The following is a 24792-nucleotide window of genomic DNA, read 5'->3' as shown; positions in this document are numbered from 1 at the left end:
GACAAATATGACGCGCGCGATGAGTTGAAAGTTGATCCATCACGTGAATACTGAGAGACAACGTCTGCTTCGGAGACATATTATTCGTTTCAATCAAACAAATCTGTAAAGCTGCTCGTTAATATTTGGAGGTGTTTTCCATCTCTCAGGGATTAGGCTCAAAATATTCCTGCATCTGAGCATCATCCCTCCTCTAATGCATCAAAAAACAACCGCACAACTGCGAGATTATCCGTGAGCCTGATGCTGAGCAAGTCATCTCAGCTCAGAACTGACGCCGAAGTCACGGCGTCTGTCAAATACAGCTCATTAAATAAATCACATGCCGACGTCCAAAACAACTCAAGAGAGGCAACCGTGTGCGCGACATGAAAAACAGCCTCCTGGATCGTGTTCCTCATGAAATTAGTGCTCAACTTCAAAGCTTGTCGAGGATAAAAAAAAAAAAGAAAGAAGTGATGGCAGCTTCTCTGACGTGAACTGGCGACGGATTCCTTTGGAGCAGGGAGGAATTTCCATCTGGCACGGGTAAACAATGACACGGCTCCTGAAAACCGGATACCGCTGCTTCCTTAACCTGCTGGTCTGCCGTCAGGGCGCAGCCGCGGCGCACCAGACACCCGCAGGAAACACTCTTAAAAATCCACTGAGCTCCGTCACCAAGTCGGAATAAAGCAGCACCGTCGGAACACTTGCTCCTAGGAATAAAACGTTTGTCGCTGCAAGTGATGGGGCATTGCTATTAAACACATTTAGAATTAGCACTTAGCAGTTTCTTAGATCAAAGTGTGGCATGCTCAAAATGAGCCCAAAAAAGATTTAAATTTGTGTAAACAAAAGCCTACAAGCTAATGTAAACTTAGCTTAGCACAAGACGAAACACTGGGCTTTGCAATGTTGCATAAAATCAAGGTCTATGTGATGTACTGTCAGCAGAGCACTGGCTTCTGAAAACAGAGGAGGGTCAAATAAATTCAGCCAGACCAGGTCCATCACCAGTCCAGACCACAGGAGCAGGAAACAGATGAGTGGGTAGAATAGACATCTGTTTAAGTCTTGAACTGAACAAATGCACTTGCATATTGATATGCACAAGACACATTGGCCCTTGATGTACAACTTGGTATAGAACTATACGAGAGCAGAACGGAAGCTACGAACTGAACCAGGGAACAAGACACTAGAGAGTCTGCAGTCTGACGCCACCTCTTCTCTGAGCTAGCGCTTCCCAGGAATCGGATTAAAACAATAAATACTATTGATAAAAGGTTATGGTTACATTCAGGCTGGGAAGGAGTATAAAAATATGAAAAATATCATTGAATTCCAGTCTTCAGAGTGAGTCACGGTGACTCAGGTTGCTTGTAAAAAAAATGCGCTCGACTGATGCAATAAGCCCAAAGATGGTGACTGTAACTAAACACAGCATTTCTGAATGAGGGCAAAGAGACAGGAGTATTGTTCAAAAGACTTGCTCTATTTTTTTCTGCCTGTCTGGATGTATAAAGGCCATTCGTAGCTCAAACAAATCCACTACAAATGTTTTCACACATTTTAGTCGACCCAAACGTCCAGTAACAAACTCAACTTCCTCTGTGACTGTAGTCGTCTTAAAAAGTGGGAGGAGTAAAGAAAAAAAAACAGCACAACTGTGCAGTTAAGATGATGCCATCTCTGACAACTTGTCAGTTAAGGAACATATGAGTTCCATCTGAGATACGGAGGACGATTCGGCACGGTTGCTATGGTACCTGCCACAAGTGAAACTGATGGGACTCCAATTTTCTGAACCTGAACTGAATCAAACGCTTTTCTCTTATCGTTCTGTCAGAATGTGATGTGGGTCAGACGACGTTTTGAAGTTTCTCCTCACCCCCCGCCAGGCCATGACTGCTAGCATGATGGAAATCTTATTTTGTCTATTTGTTCTGACAGACATGAGAATGAACTTTGATGAAACCTTGCATGCTAGCTAACTAGCTAGCTGCTTCATGAGACACACAGACCACCTCTTCCAAGTCAATGAGCAACTGCAATACACAGAGTCACTGACAGATGACTCATTTTATGGGAAAAACATGACAGCAACCACATTCTAGGCTGATGGTGACTAACTGTCACAGAATGCTGGGTGGACAGTCTGACAGTGCATACATCAATATAAGTCACGTAGGCTCGCCTTCATCCAGGTAACTGTCCTTTCATGAATAATAAAGTACGTACGTGCAGAGACTCAAAACCAAAAATGTTGAGCGCTACTTCAGGGTCACGTCAAAGGTCCTCATGGAGTTACAGTCTAGAATATGTCAGAGCAAGACACAACCTTTGGTTTCCACTCTGACACTTTAAAAGAGTTTAACATTGATGTGGAGAGTCTTCTTCAGCAAGGATCCTGGATTCGGCACCCACTGAGTAGACAGGTACAAACAGAGCTATCCTGGCTTGTTTTACTGAACCTATGCAGAGTTACGCTAGCAGCTTTGTGCCGGAATTCCAGATGGAGCCGCGAAATGACTCACTGAACTGGTCATCTGAGCCGCGTGTGCACCAAAGGAATTCAAACGCTACACATTAAAAAGGGAGACAACCGACCACATCCATCCTAAACACTTACATATGAGCTTATTTCTCATTCTTTCTGCATCTCCCTCTTTTTCCAGGCATCTCCAACACTGTCTGTCCTCTCCACAAATCACCTGCCCCTCCACGCTTTGTCTCCACATCCTCCTTATACACTCATAGCTTCACCTCTGCCACGTCTCCACTCACCAATATGGGGAATACGGACAGCCTCATGGCAAAAATGGAGTATCATCAATGCCATTTACATTGCAAAACGGCCTCGTGAACAAAACCCAGAGCTGCGAAACATGATGCAGCGGGTGTCAACATGATGAAGAGCAAAGGTTTGGTGACTGACTTAAGCTCAAGAAGAGACACTCATTGGAGAACTTTTGAACAGGACCCTTCTCCATTGGCCAATGAATGAATAAATAAATCACGACCAACTGATAGTGATTTCCAGCACAGAATGATGCCAAACAGCTGGCCGACAGATCATCAGGGTTTCTAACCAACAAACGACTGACATGCTTGCCAACATCCTTTTAGCCATTCAGCAAGATATAGATCTGCTGCTCCATCACGGTTTAGGAAGCAGATGGCTCGGCAGTTGGTAGGAGGTTCAGCAACACAGTCTTACATATTTGGGGATAAGATTTGCAGCGCGGCACGATCCAGGTCTTCATGGGGTTGTAAACGGAGAAGCCTCAAGCACTCATGATCAAATCTTATCAGCGATAACAGTGGAATAATTAAGGAAAACCACTGTGTTTATAGAACAAGTCCTGTCTTTGGCCTTGTGGCTTTGCCTCATTTCGTTGTTGTTACCCCCCTCGTCTTTCTGGCTCGGATGCAGAACAACAGCTGAAGACGGATGCGTTGGTCCCTTACGTTGTGTTCAGGATGCTGTCCTCAGATGATCAGATGGCAGATGTGATTTTTGGTGATGTACTTTGATCTGTTTTGTCTCTTGTGTATCTGTTTTGGTCACACTGGTATTGTGAGTTAGTTTTATTTAACGCCTGAAAAGGGTGGCCTTGAGTTGTGCCAGTTTGTTGTTGAGTACTTCCGTAGATGTTTTAGTACACTTGCTGCTGAAGCCAAGAGTATTTTCTGCTTGCAGTAGTTTGCGTGTTGAACATTTTGAACTATTTTTGTTAATAATCGGTGCCTAGTGTGGCCTTTTATTTTGAATAAACTGATAAACTTGCCTTGAGCTGCCTGTATTTGGATTGAATTGTCTATTCTGTCAAGCATCGAGGCTGGAAATAGGGGCAGCCATTTGCCATGTGCTACACCTCCTAGACTCGGCACATGACAACAGAAAACCTTTCCATTTCAGCTTCTCAACAGAGCAGCTGAGCGCTCACTCCAGGGTTTGATGTCCTGTTGTGGGCTGGAGCTGGGACAGGGATGAGGCCAGTCTGGGACAGAGCGTGACTTGGTTTATGACTTTGTCACAGCCAAACTGCACAGAAGCGCACATTCAGAGCTGGACACGCACCGGGCACCTCTTCACTTCTGGAGAAACGTCACTCACTCGGCAACCCCTCCCACATGCAGCGGCCACACACATAGAGGAACAGCGCACCTGCAGCAGACACGCTACAGTCACTCCTACAAAAGACTATTTTAAGGCTTGGAACGCACTATTGCTATTTCCAATGGGAAAAATCGATTCAGATTGCGAACAAATCGCTTCTTGACCGGCCATCTGGAACGGATTGTGGTCGAGAACCCAGGTACCACTGTACATCCATACATCCATTTCTAGAAAGGTCTTTTCACAATGAGTCTATTTATTAAAACCCAGTTCATCTTATTTGCTGCACCCCGCCCCCCTCCTGTGAAACTGATGGTCCACGTGGCCCACTCCTACTTATCACACCACCACAAGCTACTTGCAACACCATCACCCGTGCACTGATTTGATTTACTTCTCACAAGTATTCAGAACAGCTATTAAGAAGTCATTAGCGGTAATCTAGCGGCATTATCTGGATTACAGTGGAGGCTCGGTGCCGTCCAGCAGGCACTTTCTCCCCGACACAACAGAAGGGATTTCCATCCGACCATGGGAGTAATCTGGTTGTACTAGTCAACACTGGACAGCGCTCAAAGCAGCTTCCCAAATCCTGGCTGGACGCGCTTCAGCATTGTTCTCATGATATCTCCATCTGCTTGTTCTTCTGCGTACTCCAGCGTGGATTAGCCCGCCGACTCATTAGAGCGCCCTTTTATGGCTTTTTTATTCGACTCATCCTGCGCAACTGAAACAAGAGCAATGCGTTGTGTAATCCCCCTCTCCTGAATGGGCCGCAATCCACTGGTCCGTCTCTCATTAGGCAGCAGTTTGTCTGCCAGAAACAAAAAATGAAACTCAAGTCTGAAGTCGTGCTTTTGAAAGAAACCGGACATTAAACTCATTCAGAGTGTCTTTAAAGTCCGGAAACACATTTCGTTCGAGCACAACAAATATGCATCTTCACACATCAGAGAGAGAAACGAGGCAGTTTGATACGTGCAAATTGTGCCTTCCCACACTTTAAATGTGTCGCCGTACAAAGTGAATCCATGTAGTATCCACAGCATAAATGAGTGCGACTCTTCTCTCATGTAATGGTTTGAATCAGGAGAAGAATGTGCCCCGCTCCAAAGTACAAAGACCTGGATGAATGAGAGCTTAGATCTGGGGTTTGATCTGGATAAGAACAATTGACATCCGGGCCTGAAGGCACAGCTCTCCAATGATCGAGTAGATGTGTGCTCCTTAGGTGGTGACTGCTTGCTCTCGGGATTCTTAAGGAGAGGGTGGGAAGCTCTTCTGGCAGAGAACATCAAGAGAGTTGGGACCCGGGAGCCTCGGGGGGTTTCTGGTAAGAGTGATGTCTGGGCCTCTTTCCATCCACTGCTGCCCCAACGACCTGATCGTGTCAGCACCATGACTTAAATGCTACGTAACAGAGTTGAAGTCAAGATCACGTCAAGACCAGAGACAAAGTGAGCCAGAAAGTGAGTGAGACCAAACTGATCTGTCAGTCACAGAGACACACGCTAAATACATCGCAAAGTGAAATGCTCTCCCTGGGACACGCTACCAGTCTGTTCTGTCTTCGGTTTGGTCTCGTTCTACAGTTCTACCTTCAATGCCATCCAAACAAAAAAGGCTTATGGGGGCAGCTGGGGATTCCAACGTTAACGTGGTTGGGAAAACACTTGCCATGATGAAGCATGGCACGAGTGAGGCGTGCAACCAACACGGAGAGTCTTCAAGCGCACCGTGTGACACGTTAAATCGTAAACTTCAATCGCGGCTAACAAAAAACAACAACAACCAAGATGCTAGACTATGAGAGACTATCATCGTATAGGTGGCGCACTAAATCAGAAAGAACGATCACGATTCACAAAGGCCGATTGTTATCTCTTTTGCAGCCTAGCCGGTGCCATGTTTGTTTACCGGCGTGACCTGTTGGTTATCCACATCTCGCGAGCCACCACACTCGCAGCATGGAGGCACTGTGACTGATGAGAGGAGGAAAGCGCAGATAAGTTCCAAACTTTGAACAGTCGCTTACAAAACTAACTCGGTCGGAGGAGTATTTTGGCGATTTTTTTGGCACCAAGATGGCTCCCCCTACCCCCCACTGCCATGCAGCGAACTGCTCTGGGGATGAACAGAAGAGCTACGGTTCCCAACAAATGTATTTACACAGTTTCTCATCAGAAATGTTGCATTTGGATCAGTCACTCTGAAACATCCTGAACCTGTATAGCTTCTCCTTTTAAGAGCAGTCAGGGCTCCAAAGATAAAGCAGAGAGAGAAGCACAGATTGTCAGCGTAGCCTCTACAGGAAGGAAGCAAGATGAGGACAGGAGATGTCTGAAGGGAGGAGGAAAGAGGAGTAAATGGTGGGAGGTGGAGTGCCACGAAGTAGCAACAGCAGGCGGTGCAGTGTGGAGAAGAGCTGCTATGATTTATTCATCTTGCAGTTGATCAGCAGAAGATCCACTGTTCCCGACATAAAAGACCAAGACGCAGAGACTCACAAGACTTAATGTGTTCACCACTTCATGTCTTCTCCCTCAAGGCTTGGACTGAGGCTGTCAGACTTTATTTAAACCACTCAGGTGTTGAGGGAATAAGTGAACCGTGATGTCAGTGAAGTTTTGGATGTCACCGCGGCAACAGCAGGCTGTCAGAGCAAGTGGCTATTTACATCCGTGGTGTGGAATAAATAAGCTGAGTTTGGAAAGTTTTTGACTATATACAAAACAGATATGCATATATCACCATGTTCAACAGGTGCTGACACCTACTGGATTCAATAACTACACCTCCCCGATGCACACCAGCCCACTCCTGACGCCACATGCCGCAAAAGGTGAGCTCTGTCATCTGGGAGAGACTCGAAGCAGAGTCCAAGAGAAGCCAGAAAAGGTCACTCATTCACCTTGTCATGATGTTCTCTGGATGTCAAACGATAGACTGAGAGGTGGCCCTGGTGCAGATCCAGGACACACTGGGAGGATTAGATCTCAAAGAGGATCTGATGGACGGCCACACAGTAAAGTCAAACATCCTTAAAAATGGCCTCTTTTAGAGCTAGTCATGTCCAAAAAGCTCCAAAACCAAGTCCAAGAGACTTCAACTGTTGAAGCCTTCAAATGTTTATGTTAGATCAGAAAAACTATCCAAAATCTGTCAGGCTCAATCACACAAGGGGCCCCAATTTCCAAGTCAAACAAAACTTCTGGTTTATTGAACAGTCTGTAAATGTCACTCTGATTGGAAAAAGAGGTATAAACGGACATCTGATATCAGAGTACCGTCTAACTACGGACGGCTAATTTCAGCTTCTTTCTTACCTGTGTCAATTCTTCTGAGTTTTCCAGAGGAGCTCATGACATTTATTATCTCCACCAAGTAGCCTGTCGCAGGGCAGAACTGGAAGGCTGGTCTTTGTGGGTTTGTGGTATCGGTTTTGAATTCAGTATTTAAAACTCTTCCCCGGGGGCTTGAGTTTGACACGAGTTTTTCGCGAATACAAATACGAACTTGTGTTGAAGGTTTACCTCCGACAACAGAAAAGCAACATATGAAATCCACTTTAAGTAGAAAGCTAATCTTTGTTTGTGAAGTTATCAGGCATTCTTTGTTTATCGAAGTTGTGGGACAGAAACCGGCGCTACATTTCCCACCAAAGGCACATTCTCCACTAACTGATGGTGCTACAGATCAAAACAGGGGATGAACTTGGGCTACAGTTGCACGGTGATGGCACCAATGAAAACAACTGGATGGGAGAAACTTTGCATCTGGTGCCACTTTGCATGGGCCGCCAGACAGGACAGGACCGACTGACCAGAAAGTATGGGCTTCTGCTGCGAGTGATTCAGACACATGATAGATTTAGGGATCACCTGACACAGATACCAGTATTGGTACTCGCTCCGATACTGGCCTATTTCGCAGTACTCACTCATGACTGCACACTATACCTACTACAGTGTTCCCTCACTATATTCCGCAGATTGAGTGCAGCACGGGTTTTTACAGGGCTGTCTACTCTCCAGCAAATGAGGGTGGTCGCCGGCTCTCATGCCACACTCGCCCTTTCTCATATGACAAATACACTCCCTGATCCGCATCACGGTGGCGGACCTCGCTCCACTTGTAATCAGCGACACTACAGTGGCACCGAGTGTCCTACAGACATGAAATCAGCCGTTGAAAAGTGACGTCAATAGGATGTTATTTGTATTTTACTGTAAAAGAGATTCACCGTGCATCTGCCCCGTCGTACTCGAATCGGTACTAGGTATCGGCAAGTATTCAATAGCCAGTACTCATACACAATCAGCAAAAAAGTCCATCAAATAAAGGTCTATACATGTGTTCATAAAAAAAAGAAGAAAGAAATTGACAATACTGTTCTCTCTAGTGATTCAACTGCAGTACTGAGTATGTACACTCATGCCTAGTTGACATGCCAAATTCTGTGGCGCATTTCACTGGATTCGTCAGAGAAAGTACCCCCTCTGGCCTCCGTTTTCAAAAGTTGCCACAATGAGGTGTCGACAGCACCATCGCCGTGTAGACCCGACAGAAAACGGTGACGGATTCGGTCGTTTCCATCGCCGTGCAAACAGCACCCTGGAGTCGATAGCGCCTGGATTCGAGCCTCTTTATTCATCCCACAGCTGGGAAATTCACAGACTGCATCAGCGTCGGAGAATTAAAAAATGTGTGGAAAATGTGTTGCACACCAAGTTTCACTTCTCATTCCAACTCGGGGGAGAAGCCAGCGTTACACAAAACCTTCTGGACCGTTTGTGCTTAGAAACCCTTCATTCATAACATTGTTCTGTAGCCTTCCTGTCCGACACTCTTCCCATCACAACTGGGCAATAAAGACTGACCACCGCCAAGGTCGAGCCTGAAGGTGAAAGCCTGATATTTTCCAGTCCATCTATTTTTTATAACTCAGTTAGGGTCACTCGTGACTGAGGGATGAAGAACCCGGCTGATGTTCCTTCATGCAGGAAAAGGCTTGCTGAGGTGGGGCTGGCTTTAATAAGGAGGCCACCTGGAGCATTTCTTAGCTCAACCAGCTGGAAGGACTGCAAACTGACGAGCAGGTGGAGGAACGGCGTCACCATAGAGACGTTGGAGCATCCCCCTCAGACACTGACGGTGCTGCTGAAGCGACGACAAACAGTGCAGATGAGAGGGGATTACCTGATCTCTGCATCTCCGTGAATTATGGGATATTATTTTTGCCACAGAATCTCTCGGCTGTTTTCATTTTCCTCCCACCTCAGCTACATGTGTCACAGAGCATGTGTGCCGCCGCCTACACACTCGCATTCAATAGCCCTCTTAATACGGTGAACACAGCACAGCGTGAAGATCAGCCGTGGCCTTCAAGGGGTTGGATGCCGGGCGGGTTCATCAAAGTTGTGGTGTCACCGATCAGTTCGGTCTCCGCTCCATCTGATGGGCCGCCACATTCCTCCAGTGAATAGGCAAGTCTTTGAGGGGCTTGTGTGAGGTTGTCAGGAGAAGGAAGGGGTGTGTTTCAGTGTGTGTGTGTGTGCGCGTGCGTGACCCCTGGAGGGCTGGAGCTGGCAGCCCCAGGGCAAACTCCACAGGTGGGGAGCGCAGCAATAACAGCAGACACTGCAGCTTCAGGAGGTCCACTTACAATGAAAGCCTCTTCCAAACGCACGGACTCGCCAATATATATGCAAAACTCCAGCCAGCAACTCAATGACTTCAATCACCGATGCGTTTAAAAGTGTCTGACGGCCATTTTGATTGATGAGGACGAACCCAAACAGCTGGATGTTTTGAGACATTCAGTCGGTCCAATTCAGAAAACAGTCCCGGGACCACGAGCGCAGCTTCGCGTGAAATGGAAGACCGGTTTGTCACTGACAAGCGACAGGATGGTTGAGGCAGGAAGCCACAAGAGCGGCGGCAACTCCACCACTGTCTTGATCTGAGCAGCGTTTCTGTGCTGCACTTCCCACACATCGCGCTAGCACAACAAAACACCGCGCGCTACGGAGGTTCGATGTCACTTTCCCTCCGTTTTACACGCCCAGTACACAGGTGATAGGAGCACCCCCCAATGGAGCCGTGCGCGAGTGACAGACGGAGAGCACCCACCTTTATTGAAAATCCACGTAACCGGGGTCTCTGAATTAAAACTCGCCGCTCCGTCTCTCGCATTCACGATGGGCTGCAAGTCAAGCGCTGCGGTGGGTGGGAAACGTCCAGGGAACCGTCCAGCCTCCGTGTGTTGATGTCCGCGCAGCCGCTGCCGCCGCCGCCTCTCGGTTTGTTCAAATCAAAAGTTCATCCAAAAGTTGCAGCGCTTCGCTCCGCCTCGCCGCGGCGATGAGGTCACTGCACTGGATGTCAGATCTCGCGAGACGACGGCGCAGCAAGCGCAACGGGATGCAGTAATCTCGCGATAAAAGAGAAGGGGGCGTGGCTAATGAGAGAGCGAGGGAAGTGAGTGCGTTGCCACGGCAACTGACTGAACGAGGTTCTCGACGCGGGCTGATTTCTCAACTGGTGTTTTGAGGTTTAAATCGAGGCAATAACTTCTTTGCTTGTCGTCAAAAGTGAGTATCGACATAACAAAGAGGAAACAGACGCCGATCAATATAATTTTCATGAATGAATACTAATTGAATAATGCTATTTCTGTTGTTTTTTGTTTTTAAAAGGTCTTTTAAATTTTATTCAGACATATTTTGAATTTATTTATAGATGTTTTATTTAGGTAATAGTTTTCTCGTGCTGTCTTGTAGCTTCATCTCAGAGAGTTAATGTTTCTTTCTTTTCTTGCCGATGGAAAAATAAAAAGAACACAAATTTGTGAATTGCTCTTCTCCATTAATTCATTTGTGACTTATGTAATCCGCCTGATTCAGTCATGCACTTTATTACATTTACATCACCAGAGAATACATCGATTCCTTCGTCCTCTCCACCTTTAACTGCACTTGAGTAGCAGGTTTGACGTGGACTCACCTTCAATGAGTCCTCCATTATTACAGTCCAATGAAGGCAGCGCAGGAGCCAATATGCTCATCCGTTCCTGCCCTGTCGCCGGGCAGATGTTTGTGTGGGCTCGGGTGCTGTTCCGTGGGATTAGCTCCAGTGTTCCGATTGTGTTGGTCCCAGAATGTATCTCACCGTGGAATTCACAGAGGTAAAAACGTCCCATCAGCCAGCAAAGAAGCGTCATCAGGAACGACATGAACAAAACTTCACTTCACAGTATTCGTCCTTGTCATCACAAATTTGCTTCTTCAGTCTTTATTCATCCTTCCTTTGTTCCTTTCTTTTCCTTCCACCTCACTGATTTGCTTCTCTCCCCGCATTCATTCTTTCACCCCTTGTCTTTGTTAACTCCTTCCCTCCTCTTTGTTTGCCTTTCACCTACCATCCCTTTACTTACACGATTCACCCTCTCCTTATTTCATGACTAACATCAGCGCCTTGTTGACTTTCACTGTGCTTCCTTTCCTCTTGTTCAGTCCTCCACTTCAACTATTCATTTCATCTATCCTTCAATGTTAGTATCCTTCCCTGTAGTACTACATTCATTCTTTCCTTCCTTCCAACGCCTCAAACCTTCTTGTTTCTCCATTCTCCGATTTCGCTTCCTTTCTTTTTCATATCACTGTTGCTAGCGTTCCTGTTCTGTCCCGTACTGCACTTCCATCTTACTCATTCATTGTTTCCTTTCCTCTTCACAACTCAAACCTCCTTATGATTTGACTTTTTGCTACTCATTGCTTCATTTCTCTCTTGTAGAGCAGACCATTTCTTCTTCCCTCCATCACTCTCCATCACTCCCTCGGATTTGTCTCCTTTCCTTCTTCCATCTTTATCTTGCTACACTTATTTCCCTCCCTCCGAACACCAACTCAAACTCTCTTTCTTAACCCTCAGTCCTCCTCTTCTTCTCCTCCTCCTTCTTCATCTCCATCCTATAAGACTACTCATCATTCCATCCTTTCATCTTCCTTTCTGCCGTACGTACTTTTTTTCTCATCCTCTAGTTTCCCTGAACAATCTTCAGGATCGATTGACACTTTAAACTCATTAAGTGCGGAGGGACAACCACGGAAACTAAGATTCTACACTCAGCGGAGGATCTGGAGCAGAAGAGCGGTTGGTCGCTAACAAGCGACGTTCAAGTGCAGTCGTTTATTTTCATGCTAATAGCCCTAACAGACAATACAGTTCTAATTCCAGCTCGGCACTGATTCATCATCTGGAATTTAGGTCACGTTGTTGTCTCAACAATCACTTTGTTCATTTTAGCAGAAAGAAAAGCATAAATTAACAGAGGAACTCAACGTCACGTAGCTCGAGCTCAAGTGCCTCGATGGCCTTCTTCAGCAGCCTTCCTGGTGGTTGGATGGAAGGAAGGATGGGAGGAAATACTGAGGGAGGAAGTGAGTGACAAACAAGTAATGCTTTTAAAATGAGTGGTAAAGAATACAAGGAATAAAAGGGGAAGGATAGAGGGAAGGACGGTTGTGGTGTTGAGAGAAAACGCATGAATCTATGAACAAAGGAAAGTCAGTTGGAAGGATGGAAGGAAGCAACTGAGGGAGAGTCAGAGGTAAGCATAGATGAGATGATGGTGTTGGGCAAGAAAAAACTGTGATGGAGGATGGAAAGAAAAATGGATGGAAGATTGAAAGTAAAGGATGGTCTTGATAAAAATGGATGACAGAAAATAAAAAAAAATGAAGGAAGTAAGAGGCAGTGTAGTTAAAAAGAGAAGAGAAATTCAACAGATGGGAAATGGAATACAGGCTAGGATCTTATATTGAAAGAAAAATGGAACGGAGGACTGTCATAGGAGGAGAGAAATAAGAGAAGAACGGAAAATGGAAGTCACAAAGGAAGGGATGTATGAAAATGGACTGAAAAGGGAAAGAAGGAGAAGAAGGAAGTGATGAAGAGGAAGGAAAGAAAGGAAAACGGATGAGTTTTTGCTCTGGAAGAAAAGATGTAAATAGAGGAACGGAGAATGAAAGGACAGAAGGAAACGTGTGGGGAGGTGTGGATCGCTTTCTCTCTCTGATGCAAACAACTGGAAAAACATGAAGCTCTGTCATCCAGACACTTACGCTGATGTGGAGCGGTGTTTCCTCCAGCATCACCAGGAGGGAGTCCTGGTCCTGGTGGAGTTCCTGGAGCGCTGGCTCCTGGAAGCAGGGTGAAGAATGGGCCCCTTTCAGATGACGCACTGGAGCGGCCGAGCCGCGCTAATGGAGACTGACAGGAAGAGAAGCGACGCGCTCTTCGGGGTCACTGATGCGCCAGCACCTGACTGTGGGACCAGCAGATGTCGATGAGGATGTGAAGTCCTGGAAGAGGGAAGTGGAATCAGACGTGGTCTAAACAAAGTATCAGGTGGTCTGTAGGGAGTGGGGTCCAAACAAACATGGAGCTGTCCGTCTCCAGACCCGTCATGTTTGTTTATGTCAGCGAAAATAAACAGGTGGAGCTCGACGTTGGCGTGGAACTAATTAGATCTTGGCAACAAGGCATGCAGTGTTGTCGTGGCCCGGAAGAGGGCGCTCAGGAGACACACTCGAAGGTCAGTGTAGTCACTTCTGTCACCTCCATTTTACATGGAGGGTCAAGTGACCACAGGAGGCTGGGGACAGATGAGACGTGACACTTAAAGGAGTTTTGAGATGCTGTAAACTTCTCAGACACAAGTCTTGAAGATCCAGACTCTGGAGTGAGGAGAGGCAAAGGCCAGCAATTCAAGGGGCCTGAGATCTGAAGACGTGAGACTGGAGAGAGACGAGACAAGAGAGTTGAGACTAATGAGAGTAGGAACTGTAGAGACACCAGGGACTTGAGTCTGAGGAGACATAAGAATGAAGACACAACTGAGACGATCGAAGCACTAATGAGGTGAGACGCTGCAGAGACATGAGACTCAGGAGACATGACACGCTAGAGGTCCATGAGAGACAAGTCTCATGAGACTCGGAGCCACGGTCTCTCTTGCAAACGTGCTGTTTTTTTCAATTCACTACTTTGCGTCTCCTGCTCTCAGTCTTTCTGTGGCTCCTGTTTTATCACCTCCAAAAACATCGCACCGAAGCGATGGAGTATTTGAATAACATCTCCTCCACGCTGCTTGTTGCCTCTGCAGACTTGCACACGTCCAGATTTCATGGCGCCTTTGAAAATGGAGCGAAACAGACGGAAGTCAGGTTGAAAATATCATCTATTGTGTGCAGCCGCAGCAGGAGGGGAGCTGGAGATGTGAGTCACAGAGGAGAGGTGGGAGGATGACATCACAGAACCCTGCAGAACAACAAGTGACTTGGACCCAGAACAACGTGTTCACGGGCGCTGGAACATAAATATCCACACATGCGTATCAAAACGTCCCACAGAACACGTGTGAAGGAGGAGGGGAACTGTTTCGATGTGTGACACGGTTGAGACAAATCCCTCCTGTCTGTGGACCTTCCAGAGTCAGGACCCTCAATACTCAAGACCATCTAGTCTCAGAACCCTCTAGAGTCAGGAACCACCCGATTCAGCAGCCGCAAGATTCAGGGTCCACTAGTCTTGGTACCTCTTAGCATAAAGATCCTCTAGTTTCAGGACATTCAACAGTCAAGACCCTCTGCTCTCAAGACGTTCCAGAGTCAGGACCCTCCGTAGCCAGGACTTTCCAACATCAAGATCCTCTTGGTCAAGATCCTCTAGTCTCTGAACCCAACAGGACCACAACCCTCCATAGTCAGGACAACAGTCAGGATCTTCTTGTCTTGGGAGTGGCCAGCATGGAGACCCACGAGTCTCAGGACCTACTAGTTTCAGGACCTTTCTGGAGTTAGGACCCACCAAGGTCAAGACATTCTAGTCTCAGGACCCTCCAAAGTCAGGAGACTCCATTGTCAGGAGCGTCCAACATCAAGATCTTCTGGGTCAAGACCCTCTAGTCTCTGGACCCTACAGGTTCAGAACCCTCCATAGTCAGGACAACAGTCAGGATCCTCTTGCCTTGGGAGCTGCCAGCATGAAGACCCATGAGTCTCAGGACCTACTAGTCTCAGGGCCCTCCAGTCTTGGGTGCCTCCTGGCTCAGGCCTCACTAGACTAAACTCGCCACGACTCACTGGCATCTCTGTCCTCCACCGGTCCATCTGCACTGAGGCTCCACTCTGATACCAAAGTCACTGACACAATAAATATCTCGTGGCACGAGCAGGCAGCGTGCACCAGCAGCGCCACCCGCATCAGCCCGGGCGGCCGCCAAGGTCCTCTGAAGATGGCAGGCGTTGAAAGGGAGAGGGATTCGTCGTGCAGCAGAAAATGGCTCTTCAGTCGCTGGAGGACTCTGTAATGCGATTGAGGAGAAGGAGGCAGATGAACATTGCTAACAAGCGATGAGCCGATGCAGAGAAGAAAGAAGCGCTTCACTCTTTTATAAGCAGGCTTTGACGTCCATGGTGTGTTTTGCTTGAAGGTGGCATCTCATTGTCTATGGTGGAGCATAAGGGCGACTAACAACTGAGCTAATGGCTACAGTGTAAATCCATGACCCCTCAGTTTCCTGGACTGTTGCTGCTGTCATGTTATATTTATGTCTCACTATACTTTCTCCTCTCATTAATAGCAAATAACCAGCAAATCACAATCGTCTAAATTATTTATCTGTAGGCTACAACATGTGTTTAGATCATAAAACAACATGTTTTTGTCATCATCAATTGGATTTATTCATTTTTGATCTATTATTGATGTGAGTTCCATTTTCAGTAAAACCTTTTCAGTAGGAAGTCGTTGGTCTGCTCATTCAAGGCCACTCATGGATCTCAAAAATAAATGCTCTACAAAATGTCTATTTATTTCATACATTGCTTTGTACCTTGTCATTTGTTTCACATTCATCTGAACAATTTGAATTGTCCGAGTTTGTCTTTTTTTTTGGAGAAATGTAAGCTAGTGTCATTTGTAAAATCAAATTCTCCATTTGTCTTTGAATTCCAAATGTTTTATTACATCAATGAAACAGTTCTACATCCAAAATGATAACAATAAGGAATAAATTAATCAGTAAAATTATGATTGAGGCTTTTTAGAATGCTTTTTCTTCTTCATATTATTGTAATGACTGTATTCTAATTATTCATTTTGACCTGAGCATTGAGTGTTTAATCTGAAGCGATTTGGTTGAAATGAAAGAATGTCTGCAGTTTTTCTGTGGCTGATATTTTTCTGTGTTAATGCTTGACCCCCTTTAGTGAGGTCGCGGGGTGGAGTCTGTCCAAGCTACTTGGCTAAGAGGTTGGGACACCCTGGACAGTTCTCCGGCCCATCACAGGCACCACTGGCACACGCAGACGGGTTAAAGTCATCAGTTACCCTCACAGGGTTTTTGGACTGAGGGAGGAAACCGGAGCGCCTGAATGATGAAGAATGGATAAATAACTCACATGTGACCAAGAAGCAACTTTGGAGCTTCAGCGTCTCCATCCTGCAGCTCCAAATGCCCGACATCCAGAGCGGAACCCTGGATGCAGCACGCCAGCGGCCGAGAGCGGAAAATAGCTTCTAAATGACATGTTTAGGTGCAAGAGTGTGGGCGGGGACGTCCTGGCGTTTACAGCTCCCGCCACATGCGGTCGCTACCTGTGTAGCCCAGCGCCACCTGCATTCATGCTCTTCACACACTGTCTGGAGGGAACATGAGGAGAGGGGGAGGAGGAGGAGGGCGGGGTGTCAGCGAGGAGACAGGGTCGCGGGTGAGGCTCCAACCTGACAGCAGGGGTGAGGCGGAACATTACAGCGTCAGAGTCTTGGATGAAAGCAAAGAGAGACCACGCAGCTGCTTCAGTTCATTTTAACATGTACAACCACAAACGTCCTGCAACACTTTCAATACAGAATCAGTTAGATGGATGGCAGGAGGTCCCAGGAGAGGTCATGTGACCCTTCACCTACGTCAGGTTGACACAGTCGATATAAAGTTGCCCACAGGCTTATTAGCTGACTAGTTGTCACGACCGTCGCGACCCTCCGTGAGTGTGGCACCAGTTTACAGAGGAGGCATGAAAGGACACACACCTTTCACATCTGACAATGAGAGAAAAGGTTTTAGGCACAGAAGCTAAGTGCTAGCAAAAGGGGGAAAGTCATTTATTACAATCGATCAATGACAAAAACTGTGGCATGAGGTGAGACACAAGGGGGCGCCATGACATGAAGTAGATAGATGAACACATGACTATGCTTTTGCCTATCACAGTGAGCGGTGGAGGCGGTGGTGTGTCAGAGGACTGCAAAAGCAGCACCTCCACTCCTCCACTCCTCCACACCTCCATGCAACCACACCTCAACACCTCCACATCTCCAGACCTCTGCACCTCCACTCCTCCACTCCTCCACACCTCCATGCAACCACACCTCAACACCTCCACTCCTCCACACCTCCATGCAACCACACCTCCACATCTCCAGACCTTTGCACCTCCACTCCTCCACTCCTCCACACCTCCACACCTCCATGCAACCACACCTCAACACCTCCACTCCTCCACACCTCCACTCCTCCACACCTCCATGCAACCACACCTCAACACCTCCACTCCTCCACACCTCCACTCCTCCACACCTCCATGCAACCACACCTCAACACCTCCACATCTCCAGACCTCTGCACCTCCACTCCTCCACTCCTCCACACCTCCATGCAACCACACCTCAACACCTCCACTCCTCCACACCTCCACTCCTCCACACCTCCATGCAACCACACCTCCACATCTCCAGACCTTTGCACCTCCACTCCTCCACTCCTCCACACCTCCACACCTCCATGCAACCACACCTCAACACCTCCACTCCTCCACACCTCCACTCCTCCACACCTCCATGCAACCACACCTCAACACCTCCACTCCTCCACACCTCCACTCCTCCACACCTCCACTCCTCCACACCTCCATGCAACCACACCTCAACACCTCCACATCTCCAGACCTCTGCACCTCCACTCCTCCACTCCTCCACACCTCCATGCAACCACACCTCAACACCTCCACTACTCCACACCTCCACACCTCCATGCAACCACACCTCCACATCTCCAGACCTTTGCACCTCCACTCCTCCACTCCTCCACACCTCCATGCAACCACACCTCAACACCTCCACTCCTCCACACCTCCACACCTCCATGCAACCACACCTCCACATCTCCAGACCTTTGCACCTCCACTCCTCCACTCCTCCACACCTCCACACCTCCATGCAACCACACCTCAACACCTCCACTCCTCCACACCTCCACTCCTCCACACCTCCATGCAACCACACCTCAACACCTCCACTCCTCCAGACCTCTGCACCTCCACTCTCCACTCCTCCACTCCTCCACACCTCCATGCAACCACACCTCAACACCTCCACTACTCCACACCTCCATGCAACCACACCTCCACATCTCCAGACCTTTGCACCTCCACTCCACCTCAACTCCACTCCTCCACATCTCCACTCCTTCACAGCTCCACAATTCCACTCCTCCACTCCTTTAATTCATAAAAAGAGGGACAGAAGTGTGATAGAAAACTACAGACCGATTACATGTGTGAATACAGATTACAAAATACTTACAAAACTTCAGATAAACAGAAAAAAACCCCAATAAAAATGTATAGGCGATGTGACAGGGCATCATACGGGACACCAGGGAGGGACGTTGGAGATGCAGTCGGGAACATCAGATTAGTAGTCAACCTGAACAGGCTGAACAGAAAGAGGCAAAGGTTCGAACTAAATTTAGATCTGATTAAAACCTTTGACAGAGTTTATCACAACTTTTTACTCGCAGTACTGGGAAAATGGGCCTTGGTGTGAAGTTCACCCAGTGCATTAGATTGTTGTATGGAGCTGCAGAGCGGCATCCCGACAGGGACATTGAAGATCGAGAGGTCTGTTCGACAAGACTGCCCCCTATCGGCGATGCTGTGCGCCACGTCTGTGGAACCGCTGGCTGTAGCCGTCAGGAAAAGTACTGAAATAGAAGGAGCTACGACGGAATTTAAGATAAGCCCATATGCGGATGACATTACAATAGCTGTAGAGAATTTAGTGTAAAAGGAGTTTTGAAAGAGTTTGATCAATAGAAGAGGAGCAGAACTACATGCGAAGAAATCTGTAACAATGGTGTTAGGGGAAATGGAAGAAGATCTCGGGGGTTCAGGGCTCGAGGTCAAGAGGGATCACCGGAAGATACTGGGGATACATTTGGGAAGGAACAAAGAATTGGCCAGGGAAGTTCAAAATGAGGAATCAATTGGTGAAAGTACTGAATAACTGGAAAACTCGGAAACTAAACATAAAGGGTCAAATAATTGTTAGAAATGCTCTGATTATGAGTAACATTATACATATTATTATAGATTAATAACGTAGGAATAGAGGAAGAAGTTTGTTCAGAGGCCCTGTCAACCTTTGGTTTCATTTCAAAGAGGGAAACAAATTCATAGATATTGTGGGTAGTTATGTTAAACTTAATTTTTATTGATAGAAAAGAAGGGAACAGTGTATTTCTTTATGAATTTTAAAACAAAGAAACGAAACAAAATGATATTTATATATTGTTTTGGGTGATTAATGTGTTTTTAACTATCTATGAAATATTAACAAAAGAAACACATTTCAGTGAATTATGTTATGTAAAAGTAATTTGTGTTGAATTTTCAAATTTTGGACATTAAAAAAAGTCATTTTTTGAGTTTTGAAAAAATGCAATTATTTGGCATTTTGAGTCGCGGCCCTGTCGTCGTCAAAATAAAAAAATCACAAATATTTGACTTTGGTATTTGAATCCATTCCATGGAGTTTAATAACATTCTAAGAACAGGAGCAGGAGACGTGTCACAGCATGGGTCAGAAGTGAGGCAAGCACCAAACACAGCTGTGAATATGCACATCAAAGGCGATTGCCTCCATCAAATGGGTCACATGACATGATAGGAATTGACGGAGAAGTGAGACAGCGTAGCATAGTAAGAGATGACGCTCCTCGCCTCGGTGTTACTGTCGTGTTGGATCAATGACACGGCCGATCAGCAGAACTCCACCCGTGCTCTGATCATACACAGTGAAAACAAAGGGTCTGTTGACCGTCAGACGAGGAGGCGGCGTTTGGAAGGCGGCAGCGGCCGGCGCCGCGTCACTGCGTTCGTCGACGCACAGCACTGCCTTCGACACCACCTGCAGGTAAGTGCCACAGGCATGAGCCACACTCCTGACACTCAGGGACGGAGCCAGACTCACCTGCGCAGCCTTCGTCCCCTCGTCTTCAGGGAAGAGCCGAGTCACTCCGAGCGTTTTCAGAACGTCACGCAAGAAGAACGATTGCTGGAGCAAGAAGCGAGGAAGCTGGACTTCCAGTTTCCTGTTTCCAATATAGAGAGATGATTTCAGGGAGGGAGTGATGGAGAGATGGCGAGGAGGATGAGGAGGACGAAGGAGGAAGAGATGGAGATGGAGAGGAAGAGGAGGAAGGAGGAGGATCAGGAGGAAGAGATGGAGAGGAGGAGGATCAGGAGGAAGAGATGGAGAGGAGGAGGATCAGGAGGAAGAGATGGAGGGAGGGAGAGGAGGAGGAAGAGGAGGAGGAGAGAGGAAGAGATTGAAAGGAGGAGGATCAGGAGGAAGAGATGGAGGGAGGGAGAGGAGGAAGAGATGGAGAGAGGGAGAGGAGGAGGAAGAGGAGGAGGAGAGAGGAAGAGATTGAAAGGAGGAGGATCAGGAGGAAGAGATGGAGGGAGGGAGAGGAGGAGGAGAAGGAGAGAGGGAGAGATGATAGGAGTAAGAGGAAGAGAGAGGAAGAGATGGAGAGGAGGAAGAGGAGGACAGAGGAAGAAATGAGAGGAGGAAAAGGAGGAGAGACGAAGAGATGAGAGGAGGAAGAAGAGGAAGAGGAGGAGAGGAAAGGATGAGAGGAGGTAGAGGAGGAGAGAGGAGAAGAGATGAGGAGGAGGAGGAGAGAGGAAGAGATGGAGGGAGGGAGAGGAGGAAGAAGGAAGAGGAGGAGGAGGAGAGAGGAAGAGATGGAGGGAGGAGAGAAGAAGAGATGGAGGGAGGGAGAGGAGGAAGAAGGAAGAGGAGGAGAGAGGACGAGATGGAGGGAGGGAGAGGAGGAGGAAGGAGGAGAGAGGAAGAGATGGAGGGAGGGAGAGGAGGAGGAATGAGGAGAGAGGAAGAGATGGAGGGAGGGAGAGGAGGAAGAAGGAAGAGGAGGAGAGAGGAAGAGATGGAGGGAGGGAGAGGAGGAGGAAGGAGGAGAGAGGAAGAGTCTCACGTTTTCTTGAGCTGACGTGTCCAGCTCTGGATTTTCTCTGAGGTCACCTCCTCCTCCACTGAACCGATGTCCACACCCTCATCAGGCAGAAGGATCAACATGGCCTTCCCAGCGTTCATCTGCAGCTGGACAACACCCACCTGCACAGCGGGGTCGTAGGCCAAGAAGTACTTGCCGGCTCCCAGCATCATGGGAACCATGACTACATGATACTTGTCGATGTAGAAGCGTTCGTCCAGGGTCAGACTGGAGTTGAAGGCCGGCAAGAAGTTTGCTGGAACACAGAGGAAGAGTTGAGCACGTGCACGTCCTTCCACCTGCACAGAGGGCTCCACATACTCTGGTAGGAGGAAGCCGTCGCCAGCATCAACTGAGTGCTGGTGTCCACGGTGCCCAGCACATCCTGAACCTGATCTCCAGCCTGTCCCTGCGCCCAGCGGTTGATGCTGTCAACAGCTTCGTGTGGTGAGGAGAACTGGAGCTGCTGAATTTTCCCTCCGTACTTGGACGGTACCAGACGCACGAGGCTCTCTGGCATCTGGACGTTCTCCGCGTGAAAGATGGCCATGCCTTGCTTCAGGCTTGCAGGCTGCTCTACAGGCAGCATGGCGGTTCTTAAGCTCTGGAAAAGGTCTGAGCAAGAAACGGTGAGTTCTGTCTCCACAAAAGGGCTTGTTTACAAGCAGCTCACCTGGCACAGCCTGGGTTTCCAGTCCAGTCAGACCCAGAGCCTTCAGCAGCTGCTCCTCATCTGGAGCAGACGTGGCGCCCGCCAGAGCAGACAGGCCGGCGAACAGAGGATACGGTGACACCAGGACGTTGTCATCAGTGCGTGAAGCGAGCGCTCGGAACAGTCTGGCAGCAAAGCGGTTGTTTCTGTTGCTCATGTCCTGGACTGGATTTCCAAATGTGGATTGGCAGGACACTTGATCCAAGACAACCAGCAGGAGAACTGCAGCCCAGCTGAAGAGGATCATGGCTTCTGAGGCTCTGTTGGACAAGAGGAACCGTCAGTTGAACAGCACCATCACCAGAAAAAAAAATTAAAAAAAATCATCTCAATTAATCACAGTATAATGGCATAAGAATAGTTTCCACATTCATTCACATTTTCCAATGTGAATGAATGGTATATGACTGAATCAAATGATGGAATAATACACACATTTAAACAACAAAATATTGTTTATTTTGCATCAGTTCAACAATAAATCAGGATGGTGGCTGTATTCCAGTTTTTATATCACCTTATTTAAACAAAAGCTCTTTTCATGTCTTAAAAATATTTGCATAAGAATTTCAATGTTATTAGTATTTCAAGTCCATTCAGAGTCGTGGAAACCCTGGACATTGTGAAGTGAAAACCATCCCAGGACAAAGCAAACAGATGCTTTTGTTTGCTTTTGTTCAGGGATGATTCCTCCATGTTTGTTGTTGTTGTTCTCATCCTCGCTGCCACGTGTCTTGTGCAACAGTAACAAAGGTTCCCTGTTGTCTGGAGACTGTTAAATTAAATTAAAATGATTAAAATATTTTTATGCGTTTTCTTGTTGTAATTAATTAATCGTAATTAACTTGTTAAAGTCCCACCACGATATATATATATTTATTTATTTATTTATTTATTTAAAAGTAAAGGTCAAGCACATCCGCAAACCAGTGAGGCCTGGTGCATCGTTCAAGAATGCCAAACAAATACGGCAATACAGTGAAATCAATAAAATAAAGCTTAATAAAATAAAAAAAATTAAATACAAATACAGCGATTCAGTTAAGTAAATAACATTCTGAAATAAAATAAGGCTGACTCAAATTCAGCAATTCAAAAATGAATAATAGAAGTATAACACGCCTCTGCGGGTCCTTCCATGGGCCAAAATTCAAATGCGCAAGTATTGGCTCGCCACCGTCGATGCTCATAATTAATCGCGTTAATTTTTTTTTTTAATTGCGGCGTAATTAATGAATCGAATTAACGCGTTAAAATGACAGCACTAGTATATTAGAGCTGTCATTTTAACGCGTTAATTCGATTCATTTATATATATTATAGAGAGAGAGAGATATAAACAATGACATTCTGACGGATGACACAGCACTTCAACCATGACGTCATCAGCCCAGCAAAAGCTCGCGGAACTCGGCCTGGGCCTTTTTGCTGGGAGGCTCCCGGCTGAAGGGCTGAGCTCCGCTGTGTAGCAGGCACCGAGCTGACCATGACAACTGAAGCACGTCACTCCGCTGGTTGACCTGGAGCCGACGAGCATCGTCAGGCCGCAGGCACGCGCTCCTCTCTCGGTACGACACACCGCGGCTCAGGCTTACAGCGAGTGTTGCAGTGCGCAGATCTTCGCCACTAGGCGGCGGCGTGAGCCAAGTGGCTGTTTATCTCCAGCACTCAGCCGCCCCTCCGCGGCTCCCCCGACACCCTGGTGGCTGTGCAGAGTATTGCAGGGGAGACGCATCACGGTAAATGTGCGGAGTTGAGCTCGGCGCTGAGGTGTTCGGTCCACACCACGGTCACACGCGTAGCTCGCTAACGGACTCGGACATGAACCGACGCCACTGTGACGACACTCACTGCGGCCGGTCGGCGATGACGAGCGCGCGCATTTGGCGTGATACAATAGGAATGAAGGAAGAAGCGGCACCGACCTCCACGAAGCTCCAGTGCGTCGCTCTCGTGCTCTGCGGTTCCAACACAAATGTGTCGGATGCGTCCAAAATCACCAACAACGCTAGTGATGCGCAATGGAAATATCCGGTTACGCCATTTCATAATAAAAGCTGAAAACCCAGCAATCGTTGTTGAGACCAGCCAACACCAAACATTGTTGTCTGCACCCGTATCACAATACAATTCAGACAGCCTATACGACATACCTCGTGTGTGTGTGTGTGTGTGTGTGTGTGTGTTAAGATGCATGAATTTATTTCGTTTATTCGACGGACTTCCGGTCATGCATTTCTCGCTCACCTTGGGGTTCGTGTAGAAAGGCGGGATGTCATGCTGTTGTGCCGTCGTATTTCGGCCCAAATGCCATTGTTCCGTCGGGTATTTATGATTTATTGAGGATTTTATTCATGATTTCTTTCTGTGGCTGGGTCACTACAATTCCCAGCAGCCACCGCGCGACAGGAAGCCGACTGCACAACCGCCGTCGGACTGTTGACGCGCGTATGCGGCTTAGATCGACGCGTATTGGGGCACTTCTGACTTCTGTGTCGCCGAGTAGGAGCGAAAATGAAGAGAAGCGATGAAGATGAATACTGGAACAGTTCCAAGTTCAAAGCCTTCACCTTCGACGATGAAGACGATGATGTCAGCAGTGTAAGTGTC

General features: G+C 47.4%; 3 protein-coding genes and 1 long non-coding RNA gene across 13 annotated transcripts in view; 1 reads left to right on the top strand and 3 right to left on the bottom strand.

The window, feature by feature from the left end:
- Positions 1–10417, bottom strand: part of sipa1l1 (signal-induced proliferation-associated 1 like 1) — a 54050-nt gene extending 43633 nt beyond the window's left edge. For all 3 annotated transcript variants that reach the window (XM_053881850.1, XM_053881851.1, XM_053881855.1), the window contains exon 1: positions 10238–10417. The gene's annotated coding sequence lies outside the window, so the exon portion shown is untranslated. The remainder of the gene's footprint in view (positions 1–10237) is intronic.
- Positions 10418–16838: 6421 nt separating this feature from the next.
- On the bottom strand, positions 16839–17634 carry LOC128768822 (uncharacterized). Its single transcript, XR_008416285.1, has 3 exons — positions 17583–17634; positions 17527–17550; positions 16839–17438 (listed from the first exon to the last, which is right to left on the bottom strand). It is a non-coding gene; the product is annotated as an uncharacterized LOC128768822 (long non-coding RNA).
- Positions 17635–18507: 873 nt separating this feature from the next.
- Positions 18508–24259, bottom strand: LOC128768790 (protein Z-dependent protease inhibitor-like). 2 transcript variants are annotated; one of them, XM_053881962.1, is made up of 6 exons: positions 24108–24259; positions 22144–22442; positions 21792–22085; positions 21453–21726; positions 20423–20543; positions 18510–20359 (listed from the first exon to the last, which is right to left on the bottom strand). In XM_053881962.1, exons 2-6 carry the CDS (start codon positions 22427–22429, stop codon positions 20180–20182), a joined length of 1155 nt encoding a protein of 384 aa, XP_053737937.1. In that variant the 5' UTR covers positions 22430–22442; positions 24108–24259; the 3' UTR covers positions 18510–20179. The 2 variants fall into 2 exon arrangements, with proteins under 2 accessions (XP_053737936.1, XP_053737937.1); XM_053881961.1 differs by having other exon boundaries at positions 18508–20543.
- vipas39 (VPS33B interacting protein, apical-basolateral polarity regulator, spe-39 homolog) overlaps positions 23638–24792 on the top strand; it is a 5192-nt gene continuing 4037 nt past the window's right edge. Inside the window, exons 1-2 of one of the 7 annotated variants that reach the window (XM_053881950.1) lie at positions 23638–23750; positions 24689–24783. In XM_053881950.1, the coding sequence (XP_053737925.1) occupies positions 24697–24783 (87 nt within the window). In that variant the 5' untranslated portion in view covers positions 23638–23750; positions 24689–24696. The other 6 variants (XM_053881953.1, XM_053881949.1, XM_053881952.1 and 3 more) reach the window with 6 other exon arrangements.

Source organism: Synchiropus splendidus, chromosome 12 (genome assembly GCF_027744825.2).
Source record: "Synchiropus splendidus isolate RoL2022-P1 chromosome 12, RoL_Sspl_1.0, whole genome shotgun sequence".
Taxonomy (NCBI): Eukaryota; Metazoa; Chordata; class Actinopteri; order Syngnathiformes; family Callionymidae; genus Synchiropus; species Synchiropus splendidus.
This window is presented reverse-complemented; position numbering and strand designations above follow the sequence as displayed.